We start from the raw sequence: 16,093 nt of genomic DNA on the forward strand, positions 1-16,093 counted from the left end.
CAGGGATTTGAATGAAGGTCATGTCTGCAATTCAAAACATGTCAGACATGCTTCTTTTTGTATGCGTGATAACTGGGACCAGTAAGGTGTCCCTGCTCCCTGTGTGGCTATGTAAATAAGCTGTTGAGGGTCTCTATCATCTTAGTATTAAGCAATAACAGCTGTTACATCAAGCCAAACAAGCGGAGCAGGAAATAAAAAAATCAGCCAAAAACCAGAGGCTCTTTCCACCTTTCAGGAGTCCTATGCATTAAAACAGCATACATGTTGTGTAAGGACAGGACACCAATTCTTTTAGAGCCAATTGCTACTGTAACCTTTTGAAGGAAATTAAGATTATTAATTGGCTTTCACCTCTGTTTGCTTTTGCCTGAGCTCAACGTTTTGCTTCTACAATTCACTTAGTCCTGGTGGATCTGGGAAGTGAAGGAAAAAGACTGAAACTGAAAACATTCTTGCACATTTAGGAGTCTTCCTGATCCTGGTAATTATTCTACTGTATTATTACAGAACCAATATTTTAAAAATGAATTTAAGTCTGATCTGCAAACTGATAGAACAAGTAATGAAGACATGTTAGCTGGGAGATTAAAATAATGTTACAGGGAAGAATTTAATTACTTTAACAGCAAGTGAAACGTAATAACAGATCAGAGTAACAGTTCAGAAAGCAGTTTATTTGGAAGTGCACTTGCTAATATAATTCTGTAAGTATCTGTTTTCATCAGCTGAGAATTAAGCTTGCTTAGCATCTGGAAATGAGCTAATAAACCCCTCAAATGCCATTCCTCCTTCACATCACACCCCCTATTGACAGGCCACAGGTACTTTTAAAATCAATAATTTCTTTCCAATAAACAGTATTAGTAAGGCACAATATATATATTAAAACCACAAAAGTAATGATGACCTTTCAGTAGAACTGCATTACATCTGCATGGTATATATATGTAATGAAGAGCATATATTTGAAAACAAAACAAACCCCTCAAAACTCCCAAAGCAAACAGCCTCTCCAAAACCCCCAAACAAGGTATTTTTGGGACAAGGGTTCGGTTCAATGTCTATAATGGAAAACACAGTAAGCAAAACTGAGATGGAGAACCAGGACGCTGTCAAAGGAAGCTGACACAAAAGTAACTAAGACATTACAAAAGAAAAGCCAAAGGAATGTACGAGAGGCTCTGAAGAGACATTCTGCAACAATAAAACAATATAACATCCAATGATCTTTATCCCCAGTGGCTTTCAAGTTTAACAAAATGTTTAGAATTTCAAAAATCAAATCAGGGCACTGATTCAGGTAAGAGAACTCAGTGACACATTTTATCCCACACAAAGCAGAAAAGGAGAAAAGAAGAAATATTCTATTACATGAAACTCTGGAAACCAAGAACTGGGTATTTGTCTTTAACATCTAAGGAACAGAACTTTAAAGGACACCAGCCTGAGAGGACCGCACAAGAAAGGTAAGAAATAAAAAGCTTTTGTTTAAAGATAACCAATTGTCAAGAGAAATAGACTTAGTGTAGTCTTTCCTTTATATGGTAAAAAGAATAACCTCATCTGATTCGATCCTTATTTACTAAGTAGAAAACCATTTTCTTCAGAACTGTGCTGACTAGTCATAAAGAGCTTATAGAAGTATCCAGATATCTGTTAAGATGATTATCCCCAAATTAAAAAGTAATAATGGCTTTTTCATCCTATTAAATGGCCCTGTGTTCTATTAAAAACATCCAAAAGAATTGTGGGCGTTTCAAAAGCATGTAGTAACAAACCCCTATAAATGAAATATTTATTAATACTTACTTATTACAGTGATGCTTGAGATGTTTCCTATAGCTGTCTTCTTGAAATAACACATCTGGATTACAGGTTGTGAGCCAATCAGCATCTTGCAGCATTGGCTGTGAACTCTGGGCTTTCACTTTTTTGCCTTTCCTCCCTCTGGGCACTGGTGCAGACAGACCTACATAAAACCCCAATACTTCTTACACAATCTGAACAGAAAAAGCTCTCAGCCCAAACTGCATTACAAAGATACATTTAAAGCCATCACTGCTATATTTATTCCTCTGTGGGCAACCCCCAAAAACTGAACAGCAACATAATTCAGTACAGAAAATTGCAAATAACAAAAATCAACCAAAACTTTCATGCAAACTTAGGTGTGCAAATTTCAAAATTCAAAGTGCCAGCCAGAAAATGGTGTTACATAAATATTTCTTGTAAAAATTCTCATGAATCTGAATGGCCATAAGGAAACAAGCTTTCTGATTTATGGCAATTTGAAAGAGATTAACTCCAGCAGTAGATGCCACTTAAATATCATACTGGAATACCTGTTCAAAACTGATTTATGGAAAAGAACACTGCATTCTACAAAGTGTCAAGGGAGACTTCCCCTTTAAGTACAGACGGAGTCAAAGCCCACCTTACTCATAAAACCTGACAAGATCCTACGACATGTCAGAATGGCTATAGTTTGAACTAAATACATAGTACAACTGAAGCAATTCCTTCCTATACTGGCATCATTATTTGATTGAGTTGACGTACCGGAATGATTAACCAAAGCTCGAGTTTGCCCATCTGCAGTTGGAGTGATCAGATCCCAGATGAAACTTTTGATATTTTCATCCCCTTTGTAATGATTGAGACAATACACCAGGATAGTCCGGCAGATGGTTTCCACATCTTGTTCTGTCAGCTGACGTTTATAGCGCCCATGTGAGAGGATGTCAGTCCACCGACCCCAACTATAAGAAAAATATGTTCAATACAACAGCCAGGGCACTGACTGGTGTTTTAATTGCTGACTTCCAATTTAACTCCAGGTACCAAGTAAGTTGGGACCTCCTGAATTAGCACTGATGTATTCTGTATTTGCAGTTACGTCAGGGAAGCCAACCTCCAGCACCAAAGAGTTAAGAATGTTTGTTTTACAGAACAGGCAATAAGTTCACTGCTCGTAAAGCTGCAATTGAATTACACTCAAAATAATAAAGTACATATGTTTAGCTCTAATGGTCTCAGTAAGCTACAAATAGGAAATTCAACCAATACCTACAATCACAGGATTTGGGGAATCATTCTTATTTTAATCCTGAAATCCATTATTAACAATTGTTCTACATGACTTTATAAAATAAAGACATTCTGAAGCACACCATGCTAGCAGTCAAATATAGCTACTTGCTTGCAAAGAGGTAAAACTCAAATTGCTAAATCCAATGGGGAAAAATATAAAGTATCAAATAGCTGAATTTAAGTGGTGCCAAAATACCACAATCAATGTTGAAAACCTTTAGACTGACTGTTGATTTCACAACCACATTGTTCTTTATGAATACCCTTTGTTATTCTCCACAACACTTAGAGATTAAACCTTGATAACTCAGGAATTCTTTACACTGTGAGAAACCATAAACAAATATTCTGGCATCACAAAACTACGTATCTTACCAGCGAGCTCACAGCCACCTGTGAGATACTTTAAGCTAAAAACCACATACATACACAACATATATATAGCAACTTAAAATCTCACTGGCATGTACATAGCATAATGAGGTAAAGCTTATGCAGTAAGAGATCATGTGAAGGTGTCCAAGAGAAGGATGAGTTATTTACTATGTATCATTTCCATATTTTCAGTTCTGTAGCCACAATCAGTATATTTAACTTGTATATGATATCCTTACCCATAAACCAACAAGTTCTTCTCCACCCTGAAACATTCACTTCTTGCATAACCCTGTGATTTGTCCTGAGGCCTACGGGGCTTTGTGCTAGGTTTTTCTTCAGAATCACTTTCCAGGTCTGAAAACTCCATCAGTTCATCCTCTTTGACTGCACTGTAGAGTCTGGTTTGCTTTCTTACTCTTGGTGTATCAATAACCAGGTTATTCTAAAATTAAAGTGAAAATATAGAACTTTAGGAGGAGGAAAAATCTTCAATTTAATTGTACTAGGAACCATCATAAAGCTCTTACCCTTCCATTTAAAGCATCAATATCCAGCTCAGCTTTCTTTGCCCACTTCTGCCAAAAATTAGGATCATCCAAGGAAATGTCTGTCCTGTTCCCAGATGCAACAAAACTAGCCTAGTAAATGTGAAAACATATGCATTGGTTTCTTAACTGCATGCTACAAAAAGTATCTATTTTCATCAGTAAATACAATACTTATGAGTTATAAAGTTGTAATTTCAAGAAAGAAAAAAGGTAAGCCTTGAAACTATCAAAACTGGAAATCCAGACATCCCAGCACTTGTGAGGAAAATATCTGAGATGAGTACATTGAAAAACTAAATTGACACAGCAAGTAATTTAACACTACTTCCATCTACCCTGGTCACATTTTATTAATTTTCCTCTGAATGTCAATGCACACCTTTGCAAATGTTGAGCCTTTTCCTTCAGACTCAATAGTAATTGTGTGTGTTCGTCTTAAGAGAATCTGATCAATATCCTCTTCACAGAACTTAGACCCTTCATCTTCCTCATCCATCAGAGCACCGTATGCCCCCTTTCGAAGAAGATCTTCTATTTCTTTCTTAGAAAGCTGTTGCACCTGTAACATGTAAGAGAGGGGGGTTGGGTTGGCTTTTTTGTACGTATGACAGCATAATCAGACTGACTGTATTCCTATTTAGCATTTTAAGAACTGAAACTCAAAGATAATGTGGTATGGGTCAATTAAACATTCATACTGAAGTCACCTTCAAAAGAAGAATACAAACAGCAAAATTCTTAGGGTGAAGTTATACAAGTGGTTAAAACTATTCAATAATTCATTGTCACCGAATCCCTTTACATTATCTCTGATGACTGCTAAATTCCTCCTGGGCGCAGATTTAACTCACTAAACCGACAAAGAGCTAAAGCAAAAAAGTCCAAAGCAAAAAGTCTATACCAAAGAGCTGACTAAAAGAACTCCAAAAAGTGCTGTAATGAACATCAAGTAAAGGGTGGAATGATGAAAATGGATGTGGATTGAGGGAAGATGACTCCACCTGCGCCCTTTAAGCAATAAGTGAGCCATTAGATAGGCTGAGCCAGTTCAGGTAGCCCTGCCCGTACTTAACCCTACTTAAAAATACATGCTATACTCCATCTGAAAACCACCATTCTCCAGCTATACACAAACAAGCCAAGGGAAGTGTTGTGCTTTTGTAGTATTTGTTGATCAAGCATGTTAGTATATCAATTCTCACCCCATTTGTAGCATTTTCTCTTCCGCTCATAGATTGTAGCACAGCCTTATCAAGGCCAAGCTTCAAGCTAGCTTTGTCAAACATTTCCCTTTCGTAAGAGTTCCTTGTTATCAACCTGTAAATTTTCACCGATTTGCTTTGTCCTATTCTGTGACATCGTGCTTGAGCCTGGTGAAACAAAGACAGATAGTTACAGGTGACAAATCAATACGGAGAACTTACTTTAAAAGTCATTGCTTCCAACATAAATAAAAATCTTCATGCTTTCAACAGAGGGACAACAGATAATCTCTCTTGTAAGTGAAGAAAATTTCACAGCAAAAAAGCAAAGAAAAATTTTTAATAAAATGGTATCTTGTAGTATTACCTGGAGGTCATTTTGGGGATTCCAGTCTGAATCAAAAATGATGCAGGTATCAGCAGCAGTAAGATTAATGCCCAAACCTCCTGCCCTTGTACACAGCAGGAAAACAAACCTATCAGAATCAGGTCTTGAAAACCTGTCGATAGCTGCCTGACGCAAGTTGCCTCTTACTCGGCCATCAATTCGCTCATATGGGTACCTGAAATAAAGATGCATTATATGGAGAACTTTACTGCAATGGCATTGTTTCTTTGTCAGAATATGCAATTAATAAAGAAAGGAAATATGCTACTATAGCGTCAAAGAAATACAACAAACAGAGAGACTGTTCCTGTATCCACTAACTTCATCAGTGGAAGACACACTACTATGTCTCCTGCTCTGCTTCGTTTGGTAAAGAACAGACTTTCACTCCCAGGAATGACATAAACATACAGGCTTAAGCTAAATATCTCTAGAGCCACCAAAACATTTCACTGAGTAATAAACCAAGAAGTTTAAAGCTTTCCATGTGAGGTCATTTTGCATTCACCCAAAAGAAAAATCGCAGTACTTGCAATTTACAGGTATGCTTTTCCCGGTAGTCAGATCACTACAGAAAATTCTGTAACGTTTGAATTTCATCCCTCTTCAATATGGATTACTCACAGGTTAAATACAGTGGCCACTGAGGAAAGCACAGTTTATTTAGAATTGTATTATTTTGTTGCTCTCACCGTCTTTGAATGAGGTAGTCTTCCAGTATGTCCAAGCAGCGCACCATCTGGGAAAAGATAAGCACCCTGTGGCCACCAGCCTTCAGTTTTGGCAGCAGCTTGTCAATCAGTACTAGCTTGCCAGCAGCCTGGATCATTGCCTGGAGCTGAAAATCTGGAGAGTCGGCATTGTGTGTTTCTTTAAACTCTTCCAAAATTTTCTCTTCAGCACCTGCAAAGATTGGACAGCAATACATGAACACTGCAAAGGGCTTTATTATCAACAACGCGCCTGCCTTCAATGCCCTATAGAAACTGCAGGAATGTTGTAAGCATTATGTGAATAAACATTTAGAAAAAATATTAAGCTTAAATTTAAAGTAAACACACACACACAAATACAGCACAAATACAAAGTAACTTTGAGCATTCGTTCTTTTAAACAGGAGTAAACCCTTTCCTGAATATACTCATACAACCATTTGACACACATAATTTAGTGAAAAAATAGTAAGAAAGAAGATTAGAAAGTAAAACAAATTCCCACTGGTCAAATGGATTTTCTGTTCCTTTTGAAAATGCAACATGAAAGAAAAAATATCTTGTTTCCACAAGAAAATACAAGGAATATAAATCACATTTGAATTCTGTGCTCCAGAATCACAACCAAGCTTCAATACGTGCATGACCTGGACCCGCTCCTTACACTACTAATTATAGAATCAAAAATCTAAACAATGAAAAAACCTAACTTTAGGGGGTGGGGGAGAGGATAAACGGCCGTGACATTATTATTTTTACCTTCTATTTAGCTTTCTTTTCTCACAATGTCTTTTTCTGTTGTTCAGTTTGATGAAGCTATACAATATTTAACTAACTCTGGAAAGAGTATGTAAGTTCTTTTTGCCATTCTCTTTGCCTATGAACGATATGTACAGCAGCAAGTATTTCCTTGTACTGCTCACTGCCTGAAGACTACAGAGAAATTCAAGTTCTCTTCAACCTCTTCTGTGCTTTTTTTTTTTTTTTTTTTTGTCACTTCTACAATGTGTGGACTATTCCAGTAATTATCAGATCACTATTCTTGGCTATGTAAAAGGTTAGGAATCTTCATTCTAAGCTTATTTCACATGCAAATAAACCCATTTTGAGCTATCTTTTTCAGTCCCTCTGGTTTTTGTTGCTGTTGGGATTTTGTATGTGTGTGTGGTTTGCTTTTTCACAAAATGTAGTTTATCAGGTATTTCTGGTTTGTACATTCAGCATCAATACTGCTTTTGAATAACACAAGGAAAGGTGGGAGGGTTGGGGGAGGAGAGAACAACAGCTACTGCCAGACTTCTGCTGAGCATCTCTCTCATATCCCAGTTCCAAATAGATGCCTGTAAACAAACACGCAAATGCACCCTCCCTGTGTGGTTGCTGGTTCAGTGCCTAATGTAATGTGGTGCCTTAACTAGATACCACCCTAAGCAGGCTGGCTGACTGCTTCATATTACTCAATACACTTGCATTACCAGCTTTCACAGAATGTAACTGACTAAAGATGCGACTACCCTTGAAGGTAAGTTTTTACATCCTTGTAATTTTCTTTAGCTGGATTCCCTACTCCAAGCATTAAACTGTTTGCAAGTAAAAAAAATAAACCCACGTGACAATAGTAGAGTCAGACACTCCTTCAAGTGCCCTTCAATCATGTCACTTCCCACCTTGTAAACCAGGCAGAATTTTGGGTAGTACATCTCAGATTCTGTACTGAGCTTAGGTAATTTCAGGTTATAGTAGGCTGTCAAGTAGTTCATATACAGTAACTTAAGTGATTTTTCTTGGTCACATCGTTTATTTCTTCCTCAGTTGTGATATCCAAATTTAAGTTTCACTAACAAACTGTAGTTTCACTACAAAGTAAACCAATATGCAAACACGGCATCTGCAAAAGCAAACCACCTAAGCCAAGCACACCACAACAAACCCACAAACAGGTCTAATGAACAGTGAATTTTCAGTATCAAGACCAGAGTGCGCTTGCAGCCCAGAAAGCCAACCGTATCCTGGGCTGCATCAAAAGAAGCGTGACCAGCAGGTCGAAGGAGGTGATCCTGCCCCTCTACTCTGCTCTCGTGAGACCTCACCTGGAGTACTGTGTGCAGTTCTGGTGTCCTCAACATAAAAAGGACATGGAGCTGCTGGAGCAAGTCCAGAGGAGGGCCATGAGGATGTTAAGAGGACTGAAGCACCTCCTGTATGAAGACAGGCTGAGAAAGTTGGGGCTGTTCAGCCTGGAGAAGAGAAGGCTGCGTGGAGACCTCACAGCAGCCTTCCAGTATCTGAACGGGGCCTACAAGGATGCTGGGGAGGGACTCTTCGTTACGGACTGTAGTGGTAGGACAAGGGGGAATGGCTTTAAACTTAAACAGGGGAACTTTAGGTTAGATATAAGGAAGAAGTTCTTCACAGTGAGGGAGGTGAGGCACTGGAATAGGTTGCCCAAGGAAGTTGTGAATGCTCCAACCCTGGAGGTGTTCAAGGCCAGGCTGGACAGAGCCTTGGGTGACATAGTTTAGTGTGTGGTGTCCCTGCCCATGGCAGGGGGGTTGGAACTAGATGATCTTAAGGTCCCTTCCAACCCTAACTATTCTATGATTCTATAAGACCTACTTCCATAACAGACCATGACCTCCAAGAATCTGCTCTTTCAACAACCCTATCTTAGCTAACCCCTATAAAAGACCACTCTGTCTTTTTCAGTTCTATTTCAATTGCAATTAAGTGATGCACACTGAGTAGCCTGTTACCCAAAAACTACTTGATGTAGTAGTACCTGTAGGTCTGGAACATGAGTTCCTACGCGAGGTTATTTTTAGTAGGGAATGAAAGGAAGGTATTTGAATGTGGTTTTGGTCCATCAGGGAAGCCCCCACTTCCAATCCTAATTAGGAGAGGCTAAGAGGGCTCAGGATGGCATAAGGAATAGAGTGAGAACCCTTTTCAATGTTCAACACTGTGTGATGCATATGTACAGAGGCACTTCCCATTGCTGGCTCTTGGAGACAAAGAAAGAGGAATGATGTATAAATAGTTGAGAATGGTTGCTGTGAATAAAACAAGGAGTCCCGTTCTAAGGAAACAGACAGACAATGCTTTGCCCAAGTTGGTTGAAGAATACACAAAATGTAGTCACTCCTAGAAGTCTATTCAAAGACAGTCTCAGCTGACCACCATTTTCCTCTCCACAGAACACATCTACAAATCCAGAAATAAATGAATAATACCACTCCACATTCAACTCCTCCCATACTATTTCCATCATATAATCTACTATGGCTCTTAAATGAAGACTATCTAGAAGACTTGCTTGCAACTATTATGCAAAACCAAACATATACTGTACTACTTGGATATTTGAACACAATGAATGAAGTACTGCTTGCTCACAAAACCATGAAATTCAGAAGAAAACGAGAAGGATCCAGAGGCAGCCTGATAAAAGCAGTTAAGTCTCAAGAACTTGCTACTGCAACAAATCCTCCACCAGGAGAGCACTATGCAACATCATGTACTACCAGCACTGCAAGACCTCTTGGTGGAACTACAATAAACTTGTGCCATCACTAAGTACATAGATGTTAATCAATCAACAAGAGAAAACTTCAGATTCTGACAACTACAATATGGATGAGTGTTTTCTGTCCTAGAACTACAAAGGATGCATTTGTGTAATTCCATTTCCACACTAATAATAACTGGGATTTACTTTTCCCTCAGATCTGAAGGCTTGACCTTTGGTGTCATGTTGCTGCATGATACCAAGCAAGTCCAAATGTTGAAAAGTGCAGAAATGTTATAAAGGCAAAAGCATTCAAGAGACAAGCCCATCCCCTTTATTAGGGTCAAGACACAAAAAATACTTGAAATTTTGTATATAGCTGCCTGAACTTCAGCAGTCTCTAACAGACACTAAATGATACAAGACTTGTAAGGAAAAAAACCCACAAATCTCTGCTGTAGGCAACTGCAAGCACTGCTCATGAACTCTTTTGACAATTATTTTCTGGTAAACTCATCTATATAATGGGTAAACTTGAAAGAAAGAACTGACAAACAAAAAACCCCTACACCAGAACCACAAAGCTATTTAACTGTAGCTCATCCAAGCTTAGAAACCGAGTAGCCCACCAGCATGGCTGAGTTGAAGTACTTTGGAGTAACCCTATATCACGTCTTTGGAATAATTACTTGTGCATGAAGTATAATTAGATGTCATTTCGTGAATCAGTTTAAGCCTTTTTCCCTCCATTTAAACAAAAAATGTCAAGGAAAAAACCGTAAGCACTGCAATATGGAAGTCATACAATAAAAAAAATGAAATCACATATGGCTGTTCAACAAAACAGTCTTTCATCATGAAGCTTATAACCAGCATTAAACCAACCGTGGCATAAATCATACACAGTAAGGAAGAGAAGTTAGGAAACAAGAAACTAGTAGAATGCAACCCTGTATGGAGGCTTGTGTTACATCCTCAAAGGGCAGATTTAATTTGACCAACACGCACAAGTTTAGCATACTTCAGACAGCTACAGCTAGCTGGTTCATCACATGGTCAGTCACTAAAACACAGTCCCCAGGTTAAGTCATCATGGCACCAGCACTGTCAAGAGTTCAAGGAGCATCTGGATAATGCTCTTAGTCATACAATTTAGGTTTAGGTAGTCCTTTGAGGAGCAGGGAATTGGACTCTACAATCCTTAATGCGTTCCTTACAATTCTATGATTCTATGGTACTTGCCTCAGATAATCCTGATCTAAAATCAATTCCATCCTCTGAAAAACAGTATTTGTCATTAATGTCTAAGATGACATTCACGTAAACCTTTTCCTGACTAGTTAAATTAGGAAATGAACTGACAACATGTGGCCACAAAAGCAGGCCTGGTCATCATTTCTTACCCTACAACTTTTATTCAGAAGCTTTAATGTTCTACAGGAAACTGTAACTGTTCTATGTTCTATGGCTAGAAAAGAAGTAGCAGCAAACTGTAACTGAAATAAAAATTGCCAGATTTATGCCAGCATCCAACAACCTGCATGGTAACTGAAGTCTTGTTTGTCAGAACTAACAGAAAGGAAAACTTGATAATAGCAACACAAACTCTGCCAGGGCTAAGAAACCTTGGGAAAGAGCAGCACAGATATCCTCAAAAGCAATGCTGTCCTGTCTGGCAGATATAGCCACACCTAAGAGAACCTAAAACATTAACTCACTTTTCTACTTAAAATAAATGAATAAAAAGGCACACTAGAACAGAATTTCCAACTTACTGAACTCCCTTACAACCATTTTTCAAATGAGGAGAAAAATAGGAGGCCTACCATTAATAAGGTACGGATGATTGCAGCATTTCCTTAGTTCCATCATAGTGTTTAAAAGATTAGGTACATTTGCCTGACCTCCACCCTTGGAAAGAAATGTGAAATTCTTTTCAAGAATAGCACGGTAGTATTTCTTCTGAATATTTGTCAGCTCAACTTCAATGATGGTTTCCTCTTTGGGGGCCAGGTTCTTTTCTACATCCTCCTTGAGACGTCTCAGCATCATCGGCTTCAAAATAGCTTGGAGTTTTTGCACCTAGGAAACACACGTTTAATAAATAGCTGAATTAAAATTGCAAGGCTTCAAATACTTGTTTTTCAATTTCCTCAATTCAAAATCCTTGTTTCCTACCTCAGATCCCAAGTACAGTGCATACATAAAAAAATGTTTCCTCAATGAGCTACAGACTGAGTGCTCACTTCTAAAGCGTACTTCCAGTGTGCAACCCTTCTGTTCAGTGACTGTTAGTAAACAGACCTCACCTGTAACTATGCTTCTAGAGAAGAACAGTATTGCACACCAGTCATGTAGACCTAACCCAAAGTAAGCACTGCTATGTAAGCAAATCTGTCTTACAGACAGATCAAGATCTACAACTAAATTTCTAACCACTAGACACAATGTTTAATACTATTTTTCCCTTATGTCTGCTTCTGATGATTTTCTTACTTCCTTCATTTTGACATCCACTGAAGTAGAAACTACTGGTGCCTGGTCCCAAAATAAAAACATTTTCTTTCTGTGAATTTTATAACACATTGTCCATTTTTAGTGTCTCCAGGTTTTGCAGCATATTCTTTAAGACACATCCTAAATGGGGGAGAGGTGAAGAAATGTTCATTTCCTCAAATACATGGAATGGGATTGCAAGGAATGGAGGAGAAAACCCAAGTCATTAACACATAATCTCTCCCATCACTTGAAAGATAAATCAAATTCCAAAAGAACTAATGGAGTGTCAGCAGAGGAGGCAGCTCTTCCAAACTTGCTGGCCCAAGCAGTCCAGGCTCAAATTCTGCTCATGGCTGATGCCATTATTTTAGTAATATTTCCATGTATGGCTTCACAAGTGTCCAGTTCCGCTCTGCTGACATTTTCAGCTGGCCAGACAAAAGCTACATTAAAAGTTAGGATATATTAACTCCAGCTCAAACACTATATCAACAGGACTACATGGCTTCTGGATCCCAGCTGGCTCACTTCCAGTCAGGTCAGAGTCCATTCTGACTGGCACGCATCTGACTGCACAATCTGGGCAAACATATCCTACGACTCCCTCAGGACACACTATGATTTTTCCAGGAGGTAAGGAGCTGGGGCAGCTACTTTGTAATTACTGTTTTGTAATTTAGACTATTCCCTATGAAAGAGTTGCTCTCAAAGAAAGTTAACAAATTCAAGCAGTCAGAACTTAGAAATACCAGAAATTGATTGTTTAGACAAAACCAACATAAAGTTGTACACAAAAACGCATGTAACCACGAAGTTAGACTATCACAGGGTGCAAAGGGTCAAATTAAGGTGCCTAAATTAAGATGCCATGACAAGATAACTCCTAATGTTAGTTACCTACTGACATTTTAAAACACTTTCATACATCCAAGATGACATACAAATTTCATACATGATCATCAGATGCTTTCACATTCTAGGTCTAAAGCTGCTGAATTGAGGGTCTTCAATTTTGCATTGACTTATGCATTCCTTCTATTGGCCAGCTTGAGAAATCTGTTTCTGAATGAGTCAAAAAAAATCTCCCTCCATTCGATAAAACTCTCAGATGTTAACATCATAGAAGTTAGAGAGGACAGTCCTCTCACTCTGATACTGATGCTCAAGGGAGAATGTCAACCAACAAGTTAATTATCTTTGAGGAACTAGAAGTATTTTCATCCAGCAACCGTTACAAGGCACCTCACCCCCGTTTTTAAATACCACATTTTAACAAGGGGAAACCTGTCCTGTTTCTGCATGATCCATGGACAAAGGACTAAAAACCCCAAACACAACAACAACAAAAAACCCTCACAGTAATAAGGCAAATATTTTTTGGTCAAAAGCAGAAAAGTTAACAAAGGACACTTAAGAAAATAAAAACAAACAAAAAGCAGGGATAAAACTACTATTGTCTTTGAAAAAGTAAACAGGTATTATTTGTAAAAGCAAGTAATGAATTTTGGATATAATAAAACGGATAAATTCACAACATTTAAATACAAAAGTGTGCAAAAGAGGTTTACCTGTTCTTCAGTTTTCAGATCACCAAATTCTTGCATGAATGTGGTTTCTGATGGGAAGCGACCTGGTTCCAAGAAGTGAAGCAAGCTAAACAGCTCTTCTACTGTATTTTGCAAAGGGGTTCCCGTAAGCAGCACTTTATGTTCCTGAAAGGTTAAGAATGAGTTGCCTACGAATCCATTTAAATTAATTTTCACTAGAGTAACACACAAAATTCTCTCTTTTCTTTCCCGATATGTATCTCTCATCTTTGCTTCTTCTCCCCACCTCCAACTACTTACTTACAGAGCTTTTAAAGACATTTCTAACTAGTATTGCAGCCTTCCTTCAGCCCAGAAAAATACTTCATTACTTAAGTACCTTGGAAAGTCCTCCTAATACAAGAGCCTTTACGGATCCACAGCATCCTAGACCTTCCACAAATACAGTGAACTTCAAGCAGCAAAACAACAACTGAACTAATCCCATCCCTTCCAGCACAAATCCATCAATTTACAACATCTCCACGAGATCTCAGTGCATGAATCTTTTCAGGGCTGGTGTCAGTTTCTAACATAGGAAATCTGAAGCAGAGTCCTACTTTCCATCCACACACAACAGAGCATGAGTGGCAGAGACAAGAGTAAAAGTTGCATACTGCTTTAGAGAAGGAGCCCGGAGAGGTTAAGCAACTAGCCCAAAGTCAAACATGAATTTAGCAGTAGAACAAGAACTGACATGAGAAGTCCCATATCTCCACCTGCAGCCAGGCCTATAAGCTCAGCTTTCCCCTAACAGCAACCATAGTAAGCAAAATAAACTGTACACAGCATTTTTATAAACTATCATTCATTAAGCCTCAAGATTCCAAGAACAGTATTGTTTAACAGACAGGGAAAAAGAATAATCTTATTTTCCTCTGTGCACTTAATACAAGTATTTTGTGCAATTAATGTAATGCCTATTTAGGTAAGCATCAGAAACCAACTCACTCTTCCCTTCCTTAGTCAGTCTGAAAGAACATCTTTATGGCCACACAACAAGATACCACTGAAGCTGACATTAATGCAGAGCAGTTTAACTCTCGCACACATTTGACCACCTGAGCATGCTATATCTTTAAGTAAGTGTCTATGTGAAGTCACTATGGAGTAAGTCACATGAAAAGAGAGAAATGAAAGAACAAATTAATCTTAATAGAATCCACATAATTCTAGGTCTAAAACAATGAAGAGGCTTACAAAACATCAGCACTCAAAAAATGGAAGGTATCATACCCTTCCAGGTGTTTTAAAGACCTTCTCAGACGCTTTCCCTCATTCTTATCAGCAGTTGATGATTTTACTTGAGAAGAAAACCTCTTATTTACTTTTTGATGAAATCATAAATCATGAGTAATAAAAATGCAGAAGATGCAAACGTAAGAAATGCACACACTGACCAGGTCCATCATCTTGAGTCCTTCCAGTAGCTTACAATTCCTGTTCTTCAGCCTGTGGGCCTCATCGATGACTACGCAACGCCATGGAATGTTGCGCAGCTCTGGGCAGTCAGTCAAGATCATTTCAAATGTCGTGATAATGGCATGGAACTTGTAAGATCCCTTTATCACACGACCCTGGAAGGAACAGCAAAAGTTTAAGTAAACTCCCTGGCAAGGAAAGGAAGTAGATTTGTTTAATCTTTAAAATTCACTCTTTAAAAATACAGGACAATACAATGGGCAAGGCAGTGAATGAAGTAAATGAAGCCATTACTGCTGACTCAGTGAGGGAATAAAAATGTTTATGTTTACTGCTGGCTTCATGCTAGCTATGTTTTTAATCTGGTAAAAAGGCCCACAAAATCACTGCATATTCATTACAAAGATGTTATACAAGTATTTCAGTTGTAATTCATGTGGATTATACTAATGCCTTGATGCATTAATGTATTGCTGCAACACTCATAAAAGCTTTTCCAACTCTGTCAAGAGAATTTTCTTTAAATTAAAGGTATGTGACAGCCCTCCCAAACAATCCAAATAAGCCGTAAGTACATTAAGGCTTCATATTTACGACTATTAGAATATTTGGCTCCAAATAAACAGTAATTTTTTTCCTAGTGGACATGCCCGCATACATTTCCTTGGTATTTTTGTAAATTTGTGTTATGGAAAGTTCAACAGGACAATTTACTTGATGTCTGGCATATTCACTATTTATTTTGTTAGTTAAGGGTCT

The 16,093-nt window shown here is 38.2% G+C and overlaps 1 protein-coding gene across 1 annotated transcript in view; it reads right to left on the minus strand.

Annotated features, from left to right (window-relative positions):
* Window positions 1-16,093, minus strand: part of CHD7 (chromodomain helicase DNA binding protein 7) — a 51,272-nt gene that overhangs the window by 13,972 nt on the left and 21,207 nt on the right. Inside the window, exons 11-21 of the mRNA XM_010019416.1 lie at window positions 15,313-15,489; window positions 13,895-14,038; window positions 11,654-11,909; window positions 6,302-6,512; window positions 5,589-5,784; window positions 5,222-5,389; window positions 4,399-4,578; window positions 3,999-4,109; window positions 3,708-3,913; window positions 2,563-2,762; window positions 1,813-1,972 (exon numbers count right to left, since the gene is read on the minus strand). Coding sequence (XP_010017718.1) covers window positions 1,813-1,972; window positions 2,563-2,762; window positions 3,708-3,913; window positions 3,999-4,109; window positions 4,399-4,578; window positions 5,222-5,389; window positions 5,589-5,784; window positions 6,302-6,512; window positions 11,654-11,909; window positions 13,895-14,038; window positions 15,313-15,489 — 2,009 coding nt within the window. The remainder of the gene's footprint in view (window positions 1-1,812; window positions 1,973-2,562; window positions 2,763-3,707; window positions 3,914-3,998; window positions 4,110-4,398; window positions 4,579-5,221; window positions 5,390-5,588; window positions 5,785-6,301; window positions 6,513-11,653; window positions 11,910-13,894; window positions 14,039-15,312; window positions 15,490-16,093) is intronic.

Source organism: Nestor notabilis, unplaced genomic scaffold (genome assembly GCF_000696875.1).
Source record: "Nestor notabilis isolate BGI_N333 unplaced genomic scaffold, ASM69687v1 scaffold5098, whole genome shotgun sequence".
In the NCBI taxonomy this organism is placed as follows: domain Eukaryota; kingdom Metazoa; phylum Chordata; class Aves; order Psittaciformes; family Psittacidae; genus Nestor; species Nestor notabilis.